General features: G+C 51.5%; 1 protein-coding gene across 7 annotated transcripts in view; it reads left to right on the top strand.

The window, feature by feature from the left end:
* The window catches only part of NSD2 (nuclear receptor binding SET domain protein 2), a 104209-nt gene that overhangs the window by 74958 nt on the left and 10498 nt on the right, over positions 1–18753 (top strand). For all 7 annotated transcript variants that reach the window (XR_005659975.1, XR_003758875.1, XM_029063146.2 and 4 more), the window contains exons 12-20: positions 340–463; positions 1258–1458; positions 2938–3117; positions 4102–4258; positions 4414–4619; positions 10873–10976; positions 12960–13229; positions 13485–13601; positions 14745–14886. Coding sequence is in view for 5 of the 7 variants with exons in the window: in XM_029063146.2 (XP_028918979.1) it covers positions 340–463; positions 1258–1458; positions 2938–3117; positions 4102–4258; positions 4414–4619; positions 10873–10976; positions 12960–13229; positions 13485–13601; positions 14745–14886 (1501 nt within the window). In the remaining 2 variants the exon portion in view is untranslated. The remainder of the gene's footprint in view (positions 1–339; positions 464–1257; positions 1459–2937; positions 3118–4101; positions 4259–4413; positions 4620–10872; positions 10977–12959; positions 13230–13484; positions 13602–14744; positions 14887–18753) is intronic.

The raw sequence follows: 18753 nt of genomic DNA, 5'->3' as shown, positions 1-18753 counted from the left end.
GGACGGGATGGCCACCACAATGTACTGAGAATTGGTCTTCCAACTTGCCCCAGGCAGATCTTGATTCTTCAGGCGGAGTTTTCTCTCATTTTGTGTCCTGTGGCTTCCACTTAGCAAATGGCATCATCCATATTCCCGGGAGTGGGAACAATTGATGTCTAATTTCATTTGGGGTTTGGGGGGTGATGGGGTGCAGTCATCAGTTTTCCTTGCATAGGAAACTGCTGTTAGAGCAAATTGGCTGTCGGAAGAAAGACCGCCTTCTGCAGCTGCAGAGGGGGAGGGGGAGTGAACGCAGCAGGCTCGTTGCTTCAACAGTTGATGCTTTCTGTTCCAAAGCTCTGTGAGAAAACCGGCAGTTTACTGCTTTGCGAAGGACCCTGCTATGGAGCCTTCCACTCGGCCTGCCTCGGATTGCCTAGGAGACCGGAAGGAAAATTCATCTGCAGCGAATGTACTTCAGGCAAGTCTTAGCCAGCTTTTACCACCGGTTTCCTTGCGCTTAGAACCGATCTTGCCGTCCCTGAAATCGGCTAACTGTTGGCCTCGTGAGGACATGGAGATCGTGGAATCCCAACTGACATTTACAAATTGTTGGATTGGTTCCTACGCTTGAAAGGTTCTGAAACTTGAATTGTTTCAGCATGGCTCTTAAAAGCTCAACCGAGCGAGTAACATCAGTTTTCTTTACTCCTCATTGGCCTCCACCCTACAGACTCCTCTTTCTCTCCTGATGGCTCTTTTCGTCCAAGTCCCTAGAGCTGTTGTCGTTGGCCATCGGCTTCAACCCGGGAATGGGGGTGGGGAGGGGAGGACGAGCTCATTATTAGAGGTAACGGAAGGATCTAGTGGTCCCCTCTCGGGCTTCAGCAGATGGGAGACTCAGACCCGCACAAGTTAGACCTAAAGGTGAAACCTGGCTCACTCAATGTGCCCATTGTTGGTCACATTTGTAAAGAGAGACTGAAAATACATCTTACTGACCATCTCCCTGACTGAACCGTCTGCTCCTTGTGGGAGGGGATCATGTCTCCCAACTCTTGTACGGTCCTCTCCCAAGCACTTAGGACAGTGCTCTGCACCCTGTAAGTGTTCAATAAGTACCACTGTTTCCTTGATCAAAATGTCGTGGTAGCAAATGCTTGGGCATTTGCTACCAGACTGTGCCTGCCTTTGAAGCAAAGCTGGTGGGGGCCGCTGGGAGGGGCGGGTGGAGAGGGTTCCTAGCTGTAACTACCCTTGTCTTTTTATTGTCAGGAGTTCACTCTTGCTTTGTGTGCAAGGAGAAGAAAACAGAAGTGAAGCGCTGTGTTGTGTCTCAGTGTGGGAAGTTTTACCACGAAGCTTGTGTCAGGAAGCATCACCTGACCGTGTTTGAGAGCCGAGGTTTTCGCTGCCCCCTCCACAGCTGCGTCAGCTGCCACGTCTCCAACCCTTCCAATCCAAGAGCATCCAAAGGTAGCCACTCATCCCTCCTGCACTCTCATTCCCTCTGAATCAGATCCCAGTTTTGAGGCGATAGAACGGTAACCTGTGGGTGAAACCATCCGCTGAACCCCTCCATTGGTTGAGCCTAGCAGATGAGGTGAATCCCAATTCAAATGAGGGACAGTTTTTTTCCCCCTGAGGAACTGATTTTAAGTGTTCTTCAAACCTCAGTAAAACTTGTTGGGCTAGATGTTTTTGAGCAATGTCTCTTTTTGTCAGGGTGGGGAATGATTTTTCACATCTCTCTTTGGAAGAGAATGGCCCCTTTAAAGTATTTTATAAGGAAGACACACTATAGATGCAACAGAGTCTAAGAGGAAGAGCTTGGACCTGGGAGCCAGGAAAGCTGGTTCTACTCTCAGCTCTGCTCCTTGCCTGCTGAATGAACTTGGCAAGTTACTTCACTGCTCTATACCTCTGTTTCCTCATCTGTAAAATGGGGATAAAAATTCCTCTTCTCCCTCTCTCTTGGGCTGTGAAGCCTCACGGGGGGCAGGGAGTGCCTTTGGTCTGCTTACCTCGTCTCTATCCTGGCACTCGGTTCAGTGTGTAATGTTGTACCACTGTAATAATAATAATTACTATTTTTTTTAAAAAAATTATATATTACTATTCCCCAATTTGACAGACATTTTCATTTGGAATTCTTTTCCTACAGTTGTTTTATTTGGTTGGAAATGGGGTTTACATTTACAATAGATGGAAGCTTGTCACTAAATTCCAAAAGGAGATTATGCACCCAAGTACTGCTTTTCCAGGTATAAGGAGCTGGAACATCACATAATCTCCATTCATTCATTTGATCATATTTGTTGAGCAATTACTGTGTGCAGAGCACTGTACTAAGCCCTTGGGAAGTACAATTCACCCAGCTTACACCGAATTTGCAATTGCTTTCATCGCCTTGGCCCAGAGAGCTTCCAGATAGTTCTATTTCCTTGTTAAGGCTTTTGTTTTTCTTTTTCTGGACACATTCAGGTCTGTCCTTTTGCTTTCTCTGCTGTTGTTCCCAAAAAACATTTGCTCTGGTTTTCTAAATGCATTTTTCCCAAGGCAGTAACTGGTGATCCAATTTATTCCCGCTTGGGAAAGCAAATGGAGCAGCCCCGATCCTTTTGCCCTTGTGCACTGTCTTAAATTTGGCCCTTTGAATGGTGTAGGAAAGCAGGTTTAAGGTGCAGTTTGACATTTCCCCCTGACCTTTTCTAAGTAGTCATTGGAAAAGACAGATTAACTGAACATGAAGACAGTAAGTTGGCTTTTTGGGGCTTTTGTAGTTCATGCCACTAGAACATGGAACATACATGAGAGATTATGCTGAGAAGGGAGGGTCCAGCTGAAACGGGTAGTGTAGGCTGACGTCATGTGATTCGCTGCTTCTCTGGCACCAGTCGTAATGTGTGTGTGTGTCTTTGTGTGTTTGTGCGTGTACATGTGTTTGTTCCGCAGGGAAGCTGATGAGGTGCGTGCGTTGCCCCGTGGCTTACCATGGAGGAGATGGCTGTATGGCCGCCGGGTGCGCAGTGATCGCCTCCAACAACATCATTTGCACCAACCATTTCACTGCCCGCAAAGGGAAGAGCCACCACGCCCATGTCAATGTGAGCTGGTGCTTCGTCTGCTCAAAAGGTATGTCATCGCCAGGGCGAGCCGGACCCTTGCATTCCATCCGTCCTCTTCTTCCACTGGGAAGGACTTGACAGCAGTGTGGCTGCCTACTGGTAGGAGCGCCGGCCTGGGAGTCAGAGGACCCGGGTTCCGATCCCAGGTCCCGCCATGTGCCTGCTGTGTAGCCTTGGCCAAGTCACTTTGCTTCTTTGGGCCAGCGTTTTCACATCTGTCACATGGGGACTCAGTACCCGGTCCCCTCTGTCCTTAGACTGTGAGCCCCGTGTGGCAGGGGGACTGTGCCCCATCTGGATAATCTTGGATCTACCCCAGAGCCTCAGGGCTTGGCCCATAGTAACAGATACCACCAATGTTATGATTATGGTTATCATCACCGTAACTTTCTATTCGAAGAGGAGTCCCAGAGAGTTGGGCCCTGCCTGTCTGCCAGGAGGCCTGTGGATTCACTTAGGCTGGGGGTCGGGGGAGAAGCCAGCCTGCCAGGAGCCCTTGACCCTGGGTTCCGGAGCTTCTCATGCTACACCGGTCTAACAGGTCAGGGAAGAGGCATCAAGGAACTCAGAGTGCCTGCCGATGGGAAGGGGACCAGTGTAGCTGCCTCTTCTCAATCTGACCATGGGCGGACTTGTGTTTAAGAGCTAACCCAGTAAGGGCTGACAGGCAGAAAGACCCCTGACCCCCAGGGTCCGCAGCCCAGGTGGCGTGAAACCTAGGGTGACCTAGTGGAGAGAGCCCGGGCATGGGATTCAGAGGACCTGGGTTCCAGTCCCGGATCCATCAATTGCCTTCTGTGTGACCCTGGGCGACTTGCTTCACTGCTCTGTGCCCATGAGATGGGGTTTCCACACCTGTCCTCCCTTCTACCTAAGCCATGACTGTGGGATGGGGACTGACTGTCTCCTTCCTGAGTGCCTTCTTTCCCTCCAGTGCTCAGGACTTTGCATGGCACCTACTGAGCACTCAACTCCCACAATTGTTGTGCAGGGGGGAGCCTGTTATGCTGCGAGTCGTGCCCGGCGGCGTTCCACCCGGACTGCTTGAACATCGAGATGCCCGACGGCAGCTGGTACTGCAATGACTGCAGGGCGGGGAAAAAGCTTCACTTCCAGGATGTCATCTGGGTCAAACTGGGCAACTACAGGTCAGAGGGAACAGCTTGGGCCTTCCAAAGACAACCCGGTATCTGCCACCGTCCTATCCGGTGGACCCATATGTCGCTCGTTCGGTCTTTCTGCGGAATGAAGGGTGCCTGAATAATTTGGGGTGTGTGTTCTGTTTGTATTTCCAACATACTAGATGGTGGCCTGCTGAAGTTTGCCATCCAAAGAACGTTCCCCCAAATATTCAGAAAATGAAGCATGAGATCGGAGAGTTTCCTGTCTTTTTCTTTGGGTCCAAGGATTATTACTGGACACACCAGGCTCGAGTCTTTCCCTACATGGAGGGCGACCGGGGGAGCCGCTACCAAGGGATTAAAGGGATCGGAAAAGTCTTCAAAAATGGTACTGAGCGCTGGCGAGTGGCATCGGGGATAGGTCTGCGCGGAGCCCAGGGCTGGGGACTCAGCCAACTGAGGAGTAGGACTGCCTGGTGGGTCCTGGTGGTGCTGTTTGTTTTCCCCTGGCCCCTAACTTCCCAGAGGGAAGCAGTGCGTCTTCTTGTCTTTCTATCTGGAGGCAAGCAAGCAAGCGGGAGAAAGTCAGAGGAGAGCAAGTGGTGGGCCTCACTCCCCGAAAGTTTGGGGGAAGCCTCACTCTGAAAGATTTATTTTCGGTGGGCTAACCGTGGATTGTATGTTGAGATCTGACCGGTTTTAAAAAGATGCTGTGATTTAGCTGGGGTGTTGCCCTGCAGTTTACAGATGATGGTGAGGTGGTATCTTGGGCTGGAAGAGTCCCACTGTGCCACAGAGGTGCAGCAGGGCTCCTCTGAACCCTTGTCATTCGGAATGAGACCTCGATGGCATTGAGGGAAAGGGCCCTGTTCCACGGCCTGGAAGAGCTGCACTGGAGTTGATTTTTATGCCATTGTAATGATAATAATAATAAGGTATTTAAGTGCTCACTATGTGTCAAGCACTGTTCTAAGCGCTGGGGTAGGTAGAAGGTAATCAGGTTGTCCCACGTGGGGCTCAGTCTTAATCCCCATTTTGTGGATAAGGTAACTGAGGCACAGAGAAGTGAAGTGACTTGCCCAAGGTCACACAGCAGACAGGTGGCGTAGCAGGGATTAGAGCCCACGACCTCTGACTCCCAAACCCATGCTATTTTCACTAAGCCACTCTTGCTTTGTAGGTATCTCCGCGCCTCAGGGGCAGGAAAGGCGCTGCCCCCTAAAGCTTTCTGAGTCATGCTCCGAGCCTCACTCGTTCTTCTCATGTCTCTGGAAAGACCCAAGAGTCTCCAGTTGGCCCGTTGGCCCTATCTGTTAGATTGTAAGCTCCTCTAGGAAAGGAATCATCTCTACTCGAAAACCAATGTACTATCCCAAGCAGTCAGTACAGTGCCCTGCCGAGGCTCTGTGCTCAGTAAATACAGCTGACTGAGGGATTGAAGCCTATCACTCTGCCCTCTTCACACTCCTAACAATTAAAATAAGTCGGCATTGCTGGGTGTAGTATGGGAGCGGTGAGGGTTTGTGCTGTGCCCTCCGCACTCTCTCGCCTAGTCCCAACGTGGAGGCCCGCCCCAAAGTGAGTAGTCAGAAAATAGCTTTCTTTGGCCTGGCTTTGTGGACAGTCAGTCTCAGTGGTGAAACGCACGTGTGCACGCACACACACACACACACACACACACACACACACACACACACACACACAGAGCCTTTAAAACTAAATCAACTTGTAAACTAGAAAAGCTGAGAGACTTTGCCATCTGTTCAAAGACGACTTTGCTGCCATATATTTCAGAGTGATGGCTTGCGGGATGGGAGCCGGTGCTGTTGGGATTTCTGAGAAATTCCATTCTGTGAGTGAAGGCTGAACCTATCCTCCCTGCTGGCCGCCCCACAGTGCCTGCACCTGTGATGAGAATGACACTATGTCTCTGTCCCGTGGACTCCTGCTGTCTTGGAACCTGACCACTGACTTCAGTCAGTCAGGTTTATCTATTGAATGCTGACTTGTGCAGAGCATTGTATTAAACACTTGAGAGAGGGCAATACAACTTCCTCCGAACTCTTTCAGATCAGGTTTTCAGACCCAAGCATCTATTCTGGTCACCGTTCCACTCATTCAGTGGTAGTTATTGAGCGCTTAGTGTGTGCAGAAGACTAAGTGCTGCTTCTGAGAAGGAGGCCCTTCTCAGGCACTGTGCCTTTCTTTTCCTCCCTTCTCGCCCTTTTTCTCTGGCAGTCATCCCTTGGGCCCTAGCTATTTTGCTCTCTCGGGTCGCCCATTATTGTGCATGGATGGTGATTTTAGCCGTTATCTCCTGCCCCAACCTCTCAGCCCCTCTCCAGACCCCCATTTCCTCGTCATAACGAGAGCAATTGTGATATTTGTATCGCTTGACTTACTATGTCCCGAGTGCTGAATACAGACTGATACAGTACAGTCTGATCAGACACAGTCCCTGTCCCACACAGAGCTCAGCTCTTTCTTTCTCTCTGCTTCCTCCCACCCCTCATTGCTTCTCATCTTCTGTGTCCAACAGTGAACTTATTTTCCGGTTTTAGCCCTGGTCTTCGAACTTTTCCATCATTCTTGGGCCAGTCACCTCTGTCGGTGGGTGGCGGGAGAGTCACAGATTTCATCATGTTGGCCTTCTCTAATCCCTCACTGGTGGTGGTTCCTGGCTTCCCTGATCTCTTCCCAACTCCAGAATTCTGGCCCAGCCTCTCTGCTGGACTCCCCGCCTGCAGCTTTTCCCTTTTCTAGGCCATCCTCCACCCAGCCATGGCAGTCACTTCCCGTGGCAGTCACTTCCCACCTCCCTGGCTGCCTCTCTGCCCCCAACCCACCCACCCGCCACCATCCATGAAGCGCCCTTGGCCTCGGTCATTTAGGTTCCCGGTTAGCTCTAGCTATCCTCTTCTCCTTGCACTCCCCAGTTCATTCATTCATTCAATAGTATTTATTTATTCTTGTCTGTCCGCCTCCCCCGATTAGACTGTAAGCCCGTCAAACGGCAGGGACTGTCTCTATCTGTTGCCGACTTGTTCATTCCAAGCGCTTAGTACAGTGCTCTGCACATAGTAAGCGCTCAATAAATACTATTGAATGAATGAATGAATGTGCAGAGCACTGACCTAAGCGCTTGGAATATACAATTCGGCAAAAGATAGAGACAATCCCTGCCCAGTGACGGGCTCACACTCTAATCGGGGAAGACAGACAGCAGAGCAAAACAGAACAAAACAAAAACAAGATATTATCAAGATAAATAGAATCAAGGGGATGTACACCTCATTAACAAAATAAACAGGGTAATAAATAATATATACAAATGAGCACAGTGCTGAGGGGAAGGGGAAAAGGGGAGGAGCAGAGGGTGGAGGGAGAGGAGGGGGACAGAGGGAAAGGGGGCTCAGCTGAAGGAAGGGGGAGGAGCAGGGGGAAAGGGGGAGCTCAGTCTGGGTGGCCTCTTGGAGAAGGTTAGCTCTCAGTAGAGCTTTGAAGAGGGGAAGAGAGTTAGTTTGGCAGACGGGAGGAGAGAGGGCATTCCAGGACAGTGGTAGGACGTGGGCCAGGGGTCGAAAGTGGGATAGACGTAAATGGCGGACAGTGGAGGTGAGTGGCAGAGGAGCGGAGTGTACTGGGTGGGCTGTAGAAGGAGAGAAGGGAGGTGAGGTAGGAGGGGGCAAGGTGATGGAGAGCTTTGAAGCCAAGAGTGAGGAGTTTTTATTTCGTGCAGAAGTTGATAGGCAACCATTGGAGGTTTTTGAGGAGGGGAGTGACATGCCCAGAGCGTTTCTGTAGAAGGATGATCCGGGCAGCGAAATGAAGAATAGACTGGAGTGGGGAGAGACAGGAGAAAGGGAGATCAGAGAGAAGGCTGACACAATAATCCAGTCTGGATATTATGAGAGCTTGTACCAGCACGATAGCCGTTTGGACAGAGAGGTAAGGATGGGATGGGCCCGTGAGATGGGAAGGATAGTTGTGCCGTCCACAGTGACAGGGAAGTCAGGGAGAGGACAGGGTTTGGGAGGGAAGATAAGGAGCTCAGTTTTAGACATAATAAGCACTTAACACATAATAAAAATCAAAGTAGAACAGATAGCTGGAGATACTCACTCTGTGTCTTCTTAGTACAGCACATTGACTGAGAGTCCTTTTGGTGTGGTACTCTGTACTAGGTACTTGTTTTCTCCCAATACTTAGTCCAGTGTTCTGCACCTAGTAGGCACTCAGAAAATGCTGTTGATTGCTCGATTTGGCTTTGTTTTCAAGAGGACCTTGGCTTCCTTACAAGTGGAAGGAATGTGGTTCTATGCCCCCAGCCTTCGGGTGACTTTCCCCCATCCTTTCCCTGGGAATCCCTGTTAACCAAGGACTAAGAACCCCAATGATGGCAAGCTCCCCAATTTTGGAGTGGCATCCCAGGTCTCCAACATTAGTCCAAGATTTTGTCCTCCACCGATCAATCAGAAGCATTTAACCAGTGCTTATTAGGTGCAGAACACTGTACTGAGCACTTGGGAGAGTTCAGTAGAGATAGTAGACTCAATCTCTGTCCTCAAGATGCTTACAGTCATTCAGTGAATGGGATTTATTAAGCATTTACTATGTCCAAAGCACTGAACTAAGGGCTTGGAGAAATACAGTACAACAGAATCGGTTGACATGATCCCTGCCCACAAGACACTTAGAGACTAGGCGGGGGGAGACAGGCAATAAAATAAACTCTTCATTTATTAACAGAAATGGCAGTGTGTCAGGATTTGGATGTGAGTACTGTGAGGCTGGGAGTGTCAAGAGTATAAGCTTGTGGACAGGGCATACGTGTACCAACTCAGTTGTATTCAACTCTCCCAAGCTCCTAGTACAGTGCTCTGTACACACTAGATGCTCACAAAATACCATTGATTGAGTAGATATCAAGTGCTTAAGGGGTACAGATCCAAGGAAGGATCCAAGGACAACAGAAGGAAGGACCATTAGGAGAAATGAGGGCTGTCAGGGAAGGCATCTTGGAGGAGGTGTGATTGTAGTAAGGTTTGCTTGTGGGGGTCGCATAGCCAGTCTGGTCGAGGAGACAGATTTACAGATGGGGGAAGCAGGATTAGGGTATAAGGTTATGTGCATAAGTGGTATGGGATGGTAGGGGTCAAATCCATGATTTAGGTGACAGGATGTAGTGGGAGAGAGCTGATTGAGTGCCTTAAAGCTAATGGAAGGAGTATCTGCTTGATGCAGAGAAGAACGGGCAATCGCTGAAGACTTTTGAGGAGTGAGGAATTGTGCCAGGACAATATTTTAGAAAAAGATCTAGGTGACAGAGTGACGTATGGTCTGGCGAGGGAAGAGGCAAGGAGGTCAGCGAGGAGGCAGATGCGGCAGTCATGCTGGGATATCATCACCATCAGTGGTATTTATTGAGCGCTTATTGCATGCAGAACACTGTACTAAACAGTAACTATGGGCGGTGCCAAATGCCCAGACTAGCAGGGTGGTGGCTGGCCTCTGCCTCTGTGTGATTTTAGCAAGGGAATCTCGAATGTAAGGCAAGGCCCTGGCTCTTCAGGGAGGGGACAGGGGCTATGGGCTCCCAACTGGGCCCCTGATTGGGCCATGCCTAGAGCAGCCACTGCCCTCCCCGTCAGCTCAGAGGGTGTTGCTGGGGGGTGGTCCAACTCACCTTTTCTCCTCCATCCCTGTCCCATGGCCTGGCTTCTGCTCCAACAGCTGCCCTCGTGCAATAGAGGAGCAAAGCTAAGCTTAAAGAAGCAGTGTGGCTCCGTGGAAAGAGCACGGGCTTGTGAACCAGAGGTCATGGGTTCTAATCCTGGCTCCGCCGCTTGTCAGCTGTGTGACTTTGGGCAAGTCACGTAACTTCTCTATGCCTCAGTTCCCTCATCTGTAAAATGGGTATGAAGACTGTGAGCCCCACAGGGGACAACCTGATCACCTTGTATCCCCCCAGCACTTAGAACAGTGCTTTGCACACAGTAAGTGTTTAACAAATACCATCATTATTAAAGCTTTAAGAGAGCAGATCTTGACAGCAGAGATGCCAGACCTCCTGGCCAGTTGCGCTAGGTAGTTGAGTGTGAGGGCTGGGGCTCAAGGGTCGGGTCCTTTGGGATGCTGAGAGAGAGCCCGATGGGATCTGCCTCATCCCTGCCCTGCGGAGAATGGGCCTCGGGCCCAGAACGGCTTATGTTCTGCTTTCCCTGGAGTCCTCCCCCGCCACCCTCTCCCGTGAGTGCATGTCTGCAATTTGCTCCTGTTTGTACCCCCACGTGTGCTTCTGCGCTGAGCCCAGCCTCCCTGAGACACCCCACCCCCCCGCCCACCTCCCAGCTCACCAGCTGCCGGGCCACAGCCAGCACCGCAAGCTCCTGTCCTATCAGCCCCAGATGATGGAGAGGCAGCCTGGCTGAAGGAAATCCAACCTCTGGGCCTGGCTGACTTCCTGACCCTTACAACATTTTACAGTCATTCATAGGAAATGGACTTGGTTTTCAAGGCCTGGTTTTCATTTATGGTCAAGAGAAATTCGTAGAATGGTAAAGCAATGGTAGACCAAACCAAAGGGAAACTGACTAGCTTGTCTGGAGTGGTTACTAAGATTCCTTTGATTTCACTTTCAGCTCTGCAAGAAGCTGAAGCTCGTTTTCGAGAAGTCAAACTTCAGAGAGAAGCCAGAGAGACGCAGGAAAACGAACGCAAGCCTCCCCCTTACAAACATATTAAGGTGAAGTTTTTCTTGAAGTAATCGAGTGCCTGGGTGACCCAAATCACAATTGTGTGGAGAAGTTGTGTAATGTTGGCTGAGCATGCATCACTTAACTAACTGCCAGGGTGGATGCGAGGCAGGAGGCTTTTTGCAGCCGATCCGAGCTCCCGGCCTTTCCAGATCCTTCTGGGACAGGCCAGCCCTGTCCTGCCCCAGAGGCTGTCCGCGGACCTCGATCTCAACCCAGGAAGCCATGTCTCTCTGGCCAGCTCTGGGCCGAATTTTGGTGGGATCGAATACCCAACCTAGCCCGTGTTGAGCCCGCCTGGGCTCTCCTGGGCTGGCTCCAGCCCCAGCCACACCCCCCAGCCCTCTCCCCCTGCTCTTGGGCCTGCCAGGGCTTTGCCCCTCCCCATGCCATCTCTTTGCTGCATTGTAGAGGGCGGAGGGAAGGTGGAGAAGCAGTGGCCCACCGCACCTTGGGAGCTTGTCTTTCCAGCCCATGTTTTTGTCCACTCTGTGGGGAGCAGAGGTGTCTGCACATCTGTAGCACTGGGTTGCCACGGTGACCGTGAGCCAGCTTGCATTTCATTGCTGAGCTGCTCTTTCAGCCACCAGCCGTGTCCCCAGCCCTGACCCTCTCGCCCTCAGAAGGCAAGAGTCCATCCCTCCAAAACACCCCCCCCCCCCCCCCCCAGTCGTTAGGGATGTGGACAGATAAGCAAGAGGTACTTTTTGCTAAACCGTCCTCAGGACTCTTGTCCAATGAGCAGATATCGCACCCAAGTGACAAAACCATCCTGGCATGGCCAGTGCTCGGCGGTGGCAAGCAGACCGGGCGAGGAGCACCTCTTACATATTGGGGCTGAGCCCAGGCCGGGGCACCCTGTTGGCTTGTCGGCTTCCCGGGAGGTAGGCCAAGCGGGCTCTTTGGAGATGCAGTCAGCCAGTCAATCCATCAGTGGTATTTATCATTGGCTTCATCTCACTTCTGTACATATGGATATGCCAGTTATGCAGTTCCCGAGCTTCCTCACCCACGTATCTCTTTCCAAACCCGTTACAATCAACCATTGGTTTTGTTTGAGTGCTTTGATTTTAGCACACCTCTCCCCTTTGCAGGCAGGGATCAAGTCTCCTGCAACCTATCGTACTGTTCAGGATACTCGTTACAGAGCTCCGTATTCATTCAATCATATTTATTGAATACTTACGGTACGCAGAACACTGTACTAAGTACTCGGGAGAGTACAGTACAATAAGCAGAGACATTCCCTGCCCACAACGAGCTTACAATTTAGGCAGGGGGAGGGGAAGACAGACATTAATATAAACAAACCACAGATACGTACGTAAGCGGTGTGGGGCCGGGAGCGGGGAAAAACAAAGGGTGCATGTTAGGGCGATGCAGAAGGGAGTGGGAGAAGAGAAAAGCGGGGGCTTAGGGAAAACCTGTAGGAGGAGATGTGCCTTCAGTTAGGTTTTGAAGAGGGGCGAAAATAATTGTCGGGTTTGAGAAGGGAGGGCGTTCCAGGCCAGAGGTAGGACATGGGCCGGAGTCGGTGTGGGTACTCAATAAATGCTGCTGCTTCTCCTCCCTCTTCTCCTTCCCGTACTCCTCTTCCACCTCTTCCTGCTCCCCTCCTCCCCACAATCCATCTCCTGCTCCTCGTGGGCCAGGATTAAGTGTTGTCCTCTCCCAAACTCTCAGCTCAGGCACTCCTGTCCCTGGTCTGTCCCGGCGGGCTCTGGGAAGGCTGGGAGGTTGGACTGGCTGCAGAAAGCCTCCTGCCTCTCGCCCACCCTGGCAGTTAGATAAGTGATGCAAGCTCAGCTGAGCTCTACCCCCAGTAGATACTTGGTACAGTGCTTTTGATGGAGAAACGGCACCATCCCTGCCCTGGAGGTGTTCGAAGGAGAGCTCTGTGCAGTGGGAGTGGGGTGAGGAGTATTTGACTAATTTGAAAACTTTTTTTTTTCTGTTCCCTTTGCACTCTTCAGGTGAATAAGCCTTGTGGGAAAGTTCAGATTTATACCGCGGACATTTCTGAAATCCCCAAGTGCAACTGTAAGCCCACAGACGAGAGCCCCTGTGGCTTCGACTCAGAGTGCCTGAACCGGATGTTAATGTATGAATGCCACCCCCAAGTCTGCCCGGCCGGGGAGCAGTGCCAGAACCAGTGCTTTACCAAGCGTCAGTACCCCGAGACCAAGATCGTCAAGACTGACGGCAAGGGCTGGGGCCTGCTGGCCAAAAGGGACATTAAGAAGGTCTGTAGATTGCTGCTGCCAATAGGAGAGTCGGCCTTGGTTCAAAATAAGAGAGGGAGAGGATACGGCCTGTAGGCCGGGGGAGTTTTGCTTAACCCCTCGGGTAGGAGAACGGGCGCCACTGCCCTCCCTGCATCCCTCCCAAAGTCGCGGCATAGACCCACCCACTGGAGAACCCGCTGGGGCCCCGTTCTCGGGAACGGCCTGGGGGCCCTGACTGACTGGAATATGCGTGCATGTGTTTCCGTCTCACAGGGAGAGTTTGTCAATGAGTATGTCGGGGAGTTAATCGACGAAGAGGAGTGTATGGCACGAATTAAGCATGCCCAGGAAAATGACATCACTCACTTCTACATGCTCACCATTGACAAGGTAATCAGCCAGTCACTCGTTCCCGCTGGAAAACCCCTGCAGGATCTTGGGTGCAAGATGGCCTCCTCCCTGTCGTCCGTTGTGCTGGCATTTGGGCCCAGAGGCCCCGCGGTCAGTGGAGCAAGGATGAGCAAGGAGGGGATTATGAGAAAGAAACGGCCCCTTCTCTCTCAACTGGCTAGTAGGTCACAGTCAGGCCCGGGCGATCCATTTTAGCGAATCCCCCTGTACCGTTGGCGCTCCCAACGGGTTTGGGTCCCTAGAGCGGTTGGAGTGAAGGCGGGGGGAACTGCAAGCATGCCGAAAGAGAGGGGCCACCAAGATCATGACAGGCTTGACCAGCGAGTAGCCTTCCCTCGGCCTGGCTCTTCCCAAACCCCCCCTCCCGAGCCTGGATTGGGGTTCCGAGGACGAGTCCAAGTTGCGGGGCCATTTGGAACTGAGCCAGTGCTCACCCAACCTGCGTCCTGCCCCACCTCTGGGCATGTGACAAGACTTGCGTGAGCTAAATTATTGATGGCCAGTATTGCTTTGGGGGTGCCCCCGCCCAGTACACCGGGGGACACCACGGTTTGCAATACAACAGGGATGCACTGTCTCCATTCTTTCCTTTATAAGACTTGGGCAAGACACTTCACTTCTCTGTGCCTCAGTTACATCTTCTGTAACCTGGGAATTATCATCTCACCATCAACCCCTTGCTCACATCCTCCCTCTGCCTGGAATTCCCTCCCCCATGCCACTTTTCAGGCCAGAGAAACCAGTGTTCTTCTCCCTCACCCCCCTTTAAAACCCTACTACAATCATGTCTCCTTCTGGAAGTCTTCCATGGCTAACCTCTCATCTCCCCAACCTATTCACCCTCCCACCTAATGCATACTCTGGGCACTTGGTCCATACCTCCTAAGCACTTTGACATTCACCTTTCTCCCATAATGTTTATGTACATAGCTTTTTACTTGGTTTCTTCCACTACCTGTAATGTGTTAATATCTGTCTCCCCCTCTGGACTGTAAGCTCCCTATGGGCAAGGACTGTGTCTACCATCTCCCTGGTATTGTACACTCCCAAGTGTGCTGAGTTCAGTGCTCCACACCCAATAAGTGCTCAGTAAATCCCATCGATTGATGTTGTAACTTGCAGGACCGTATAATTGATGCTGGTCCCAAAGGAAACTATTCCCGATTCATGAATCACAGCTGCCAGCCGAATTGCGAGACTCTAAAATGGACGGTGAACGGAGATACCCGTGTGGGCCTGTTTGCCGTGTGTGATATCCCTGCAGGTATGTTTCCTTTCCCGTCCAGAATTTTGGTGCCCACGGTGTGGCTTGGGGACAGGGTCTCAACCCCTGGCTGGGAGGATGGTAGGGGTCCTCACGTGTTTGGCCTACTCTTCCTCCTCAGGCTCTGGGTGCTGACTGATTCTAAATGGTTCCAGGCCGATTCAGCAGACAAGGCAAATGCAGCCCTCCCTCCCTCCTTTTCTTCCCTGCCTTCCCTCTCTTCTTTCCCTCCCTCTTTCCTTTCCCTCCCTCCCTGAGCTTTACAGCAAAGACTAAACCACAGTCGGGGCGACGCTTTTGTTAATTCATTTTGTTTCTCATATCATTAAGTGATGCAGCAAAGGAAAAACACATGCTAGCATAGGCATGCCCGGATCTCAAGTCCATGTTTCGGATTCTGGGTCCCCAGCTGTTTTGTTTCATTTTACCCCCACGGCCGAGGCTTGAGGCATCTCCTGGCAGGATCAGAGGGCGAGTCTTGGGACTGATAGACTTCAGGGCTGAGGCCCCAGAACAAGGAGTTGATTGGTGGATGTGCCAGAGGCCTGTGCCAAGGGGTTGATTGACTGGGGGTCATGCCTCTGGCCTGTGCCAGGGGATTGATTGCTGATCATGCCAAGGGTTTGACTGGTGGTCACGTAGGTGGTCTGTGCCAAGGACTGATTGATTGGCGGTTGTGACAGTAGCCTGTGTCGAGGGATTGATTGATCATGTCAGTGGCCTGTACCGAGGAATTGATTGATCGTGTCATTGTGGCCTGTGCCAAGGCGTTGATTGGTGGTCATGCCAAGGGATTGATTGGGTGGAGGCTGTGCCTGTGGTCTGCACCAAGGGATCAATTAACTGGTGGTCATGCCGGTGAGCGCCCTGAGAGGTTTGGTGTTGCCCAGCCTTCCCCTGCAAGGGTAGGGCCCGGACAAGACCCCGGGGTCCCTGATGCCCGAGCCACGCCGCAGTGGGAACAAATTGATTGCCGGATTGAGCCTGTCCCTGGATGGGCACCCAGTGGCCGCCCTGAGCCCAGCAGACGTACGCTCAGTGGTGCGCTTGCTGATCCGTTCTGTTCAGCCTCCCTGCCATCTTCACACAACTGGCCGGCGGGACCTGCAGTGCCTCCGGCTCCCTGTGTGCTTGTGTCCGTGAGGCCGGACAGCGGGAAGACTGATCAGGTGACTCCCACGGCAGGTTGCAGGAAGTTCCCCATGGGTGGGGACCCTGGCATTGGCTTCTCTTGTACTTTCCCAAGCATGGAGAATGGCATTCTCTCTGTAATTCAATAATTGCTATTGATGGATTGGCCCCTGGGTTTGTTCCGTGAGTGAGTGCCCCGAGTAGCCCCCCCTCGCACACACACCCCCAGCCACGGGCTGAAAAGTGGCCACCGGCAGCCAACACCTGGATCTCGGAGGAAGCTTGTTGAGGTGTCTGCTCTGGCCGCTGGGCTGAGAACCATCAATGTGAAGCCACTGGGGGGGCAGCGGTGCCGATGTCAACGAGGTGGCTTCATTGTCTCCCTCAGAGGCGTAGTGGTCCACGGTGGGCCTCGTCAGCCTGCTCCGGCTCGGAGCACCCGAACAGAGGGAGCAGCCGTGCTCCACTGCCCACCGAGCCAGGGGAGGCACGTGACGCATCGTCTTCAAGGAAGCAAATGGAGAATTATAACCGTGGCATGTGTTCAGCACCCGGATATCTAGAAATGAATAAGGCCAGCCCTGAAGGAGAGAGGAGGAGCCCAGTGGGGTGCAGAGGGAGTTCCTAGTGTGTGCCTCTGGGAGATGTGCCTCTAGAGGCTTGGTGAAGGAGAGGAGGCGGCCGTGGCTGCCCAGCCTAGCCTGGACAAATAACTTAGAGGAGAAGCAGGGTCTAGTGGGAAGAGCTTGGTTGGGCCTGGGACTCAGGGTACGTGGATTCTGGTCCCAGCTGTGTTCTCTGCCTGCTGGGCGATCTTGGCAGATCACCTCGGTTGCCTCATCTGTAAAATGGAAGTCCCATACATACCTGTTCTCCCTTCCCCTGAGACTTTGAGCCCCATATGGGAAATGGACCGTGTCTGATTGGATTATCTTATCTAATAATCATAATAATGTTGGTATTTGTTAAGCGCCTACTATGTGCAGAGCACTGTTCTAAGCGCTGGGGTAGATACAGGGTAATCAGGTTGTCCCACGAGAGGCTCACAGTTAATCCCCATTTTACAGATGAGATAACTGAGGCACAGAGAAGTTAAGTGACTTGCCCACAGTCACACAGCTGACAAATGGCAGAGCCTGGAGTCAAACTCATGACCTCTGACTCTGAAACCCAGGCTCTTTTCCACTGAGCCATGGTGCTTCTATTCCAGCACTCAGCATTATTATTATTGTGAAAATGTCAGTACCACCATCCGCAGAGCAAACTTGTACATCATTGGCAGCCTCCTGCAAAGACATGTATTGCAGCTTCTCATTTAGATTGTATTTTATATTTGTTAAGCACTTACTATGTGTCAAACATTATTCTAAGTACTGGGGTAATGACAAGTTAAGTAGGTTGGTCAAGGTCCCCCCTTTTTTTTCCCTTCATGGTATTTAAGCGCTTAATATATGCCAAGCCCTATACTAAACACTGAGGTAGATACCAGCTAATCAGGTTGGACACAGCCCATGCTCCATATGGGGCTCACAGTCTTAATCCCCATTTTTATAGATGAGATAATTGAGGTCCAGAGAAGTGAAATGACTTACCCAAGGTCATACAGCAGAAAAGAGGTGGAGCCAGGAGTAGAACCCATGTCCTTCAGTCAGTCGTATTTATTGAGCGCTTACTTGTGTTAGAGCACTGTACTAAAGGCTTAGGAGAGTTCAATGTACAATCTAACACACATTCAGTCTTGAGGAGACAGACTTTAATATAAATTACAGATATGTACATAAGTGCTGTGGGGCTGGGAGTGGGGATGAATAAAGCGCTTAGCACAATGCCGGGCACATAGTAAGTGCTTAACAAATGCCATCATTATTATTGAACGGGAACAAGTCAGGGTGATAGAGAAGGGAGTGGAAAACAGGGCTTAAGTCAGGGAAGTCCTCTTGGAGGAGATGTGCCTTCAATAAGGTTTTGAGTGGAGGGGGTTCACTATCTGACGGGTATGAGGAGGTTGGGTGTTCCAGGTCAGAGGCAGGACATGGGCAAGTGGTCGGTGGCGAGATAGACGAGATCGAGGTGCAGTGAGAAGGTTAGCATTAGAGGAGCGATGTGTGTGGGCTGGGTTGTAGTAGGAAAGAAGCAAGGTGAGGTAGGAGGGATCAGGTGAATGAGTGCTTTAAAGCCGATGGTGAGGAGTTTCCGTTTGATGTGGAGGTGGATGGGCGACTACTGGAGGTTCTGAGGAGCGGGAGAGTATGGCCTGAACATTTTTGTAGAAAAATAATCCGGGCGGCAGAGTGAAATATGGACTGGACTGGGGAGAGACAGGAGCCTGGGAGTTCAGCAAAGAGGCTGATAAAGTAATTAAGGCTGGATAGAATAACTGTTTGGATCAACGTGTTAACAGTTTGGATAAAGAGGAAAGGGTGGATTTTAGCCATGTCGTGACAGACTCCCAGGCCCGTGCTCTATCCACAAGGCCATACTACTTCTCGTGAGTACCTGCACCTCATGAGGCTCACGGTTCAAGTATTGTGCTTTGAATTTCTGAAATACAGATTAAACAGTAGCTGAGTGACATTTTTGTTCCCGTGCATGTGTTGGGTATGTATTTTTCCCCGAGCTTCAGGAAGCAATCACACGGTCGGGGACCGTGCTGGCCGGCGCCCCCGCCGGATCAGGGGCCAGACCTGCACTTAGGAGCCTACGTGGAGCTCGGAGGAGCGGCGGTTCCTAGCCAGA

Source organism: Ornithorhynchus anatinus, chromosome 4 (genome assembly GCF_004115215.2).
Source record: "Ornithorhynchus anatinus isolate Pmale09 chromosome 4, mOrnAna1.pri.v4, whole genome shotgun sequence".
Lineage (NCBI taxonomy): Eukaryota > Metazoa > Chordata > Mammalia > Monotremata > Ornithorhynchidae > Ornithorhynchus > Ornithorhynchus anatinus.
This window is presented reverse-complemented; position numbering and strand designations above follow the sequence as displayed.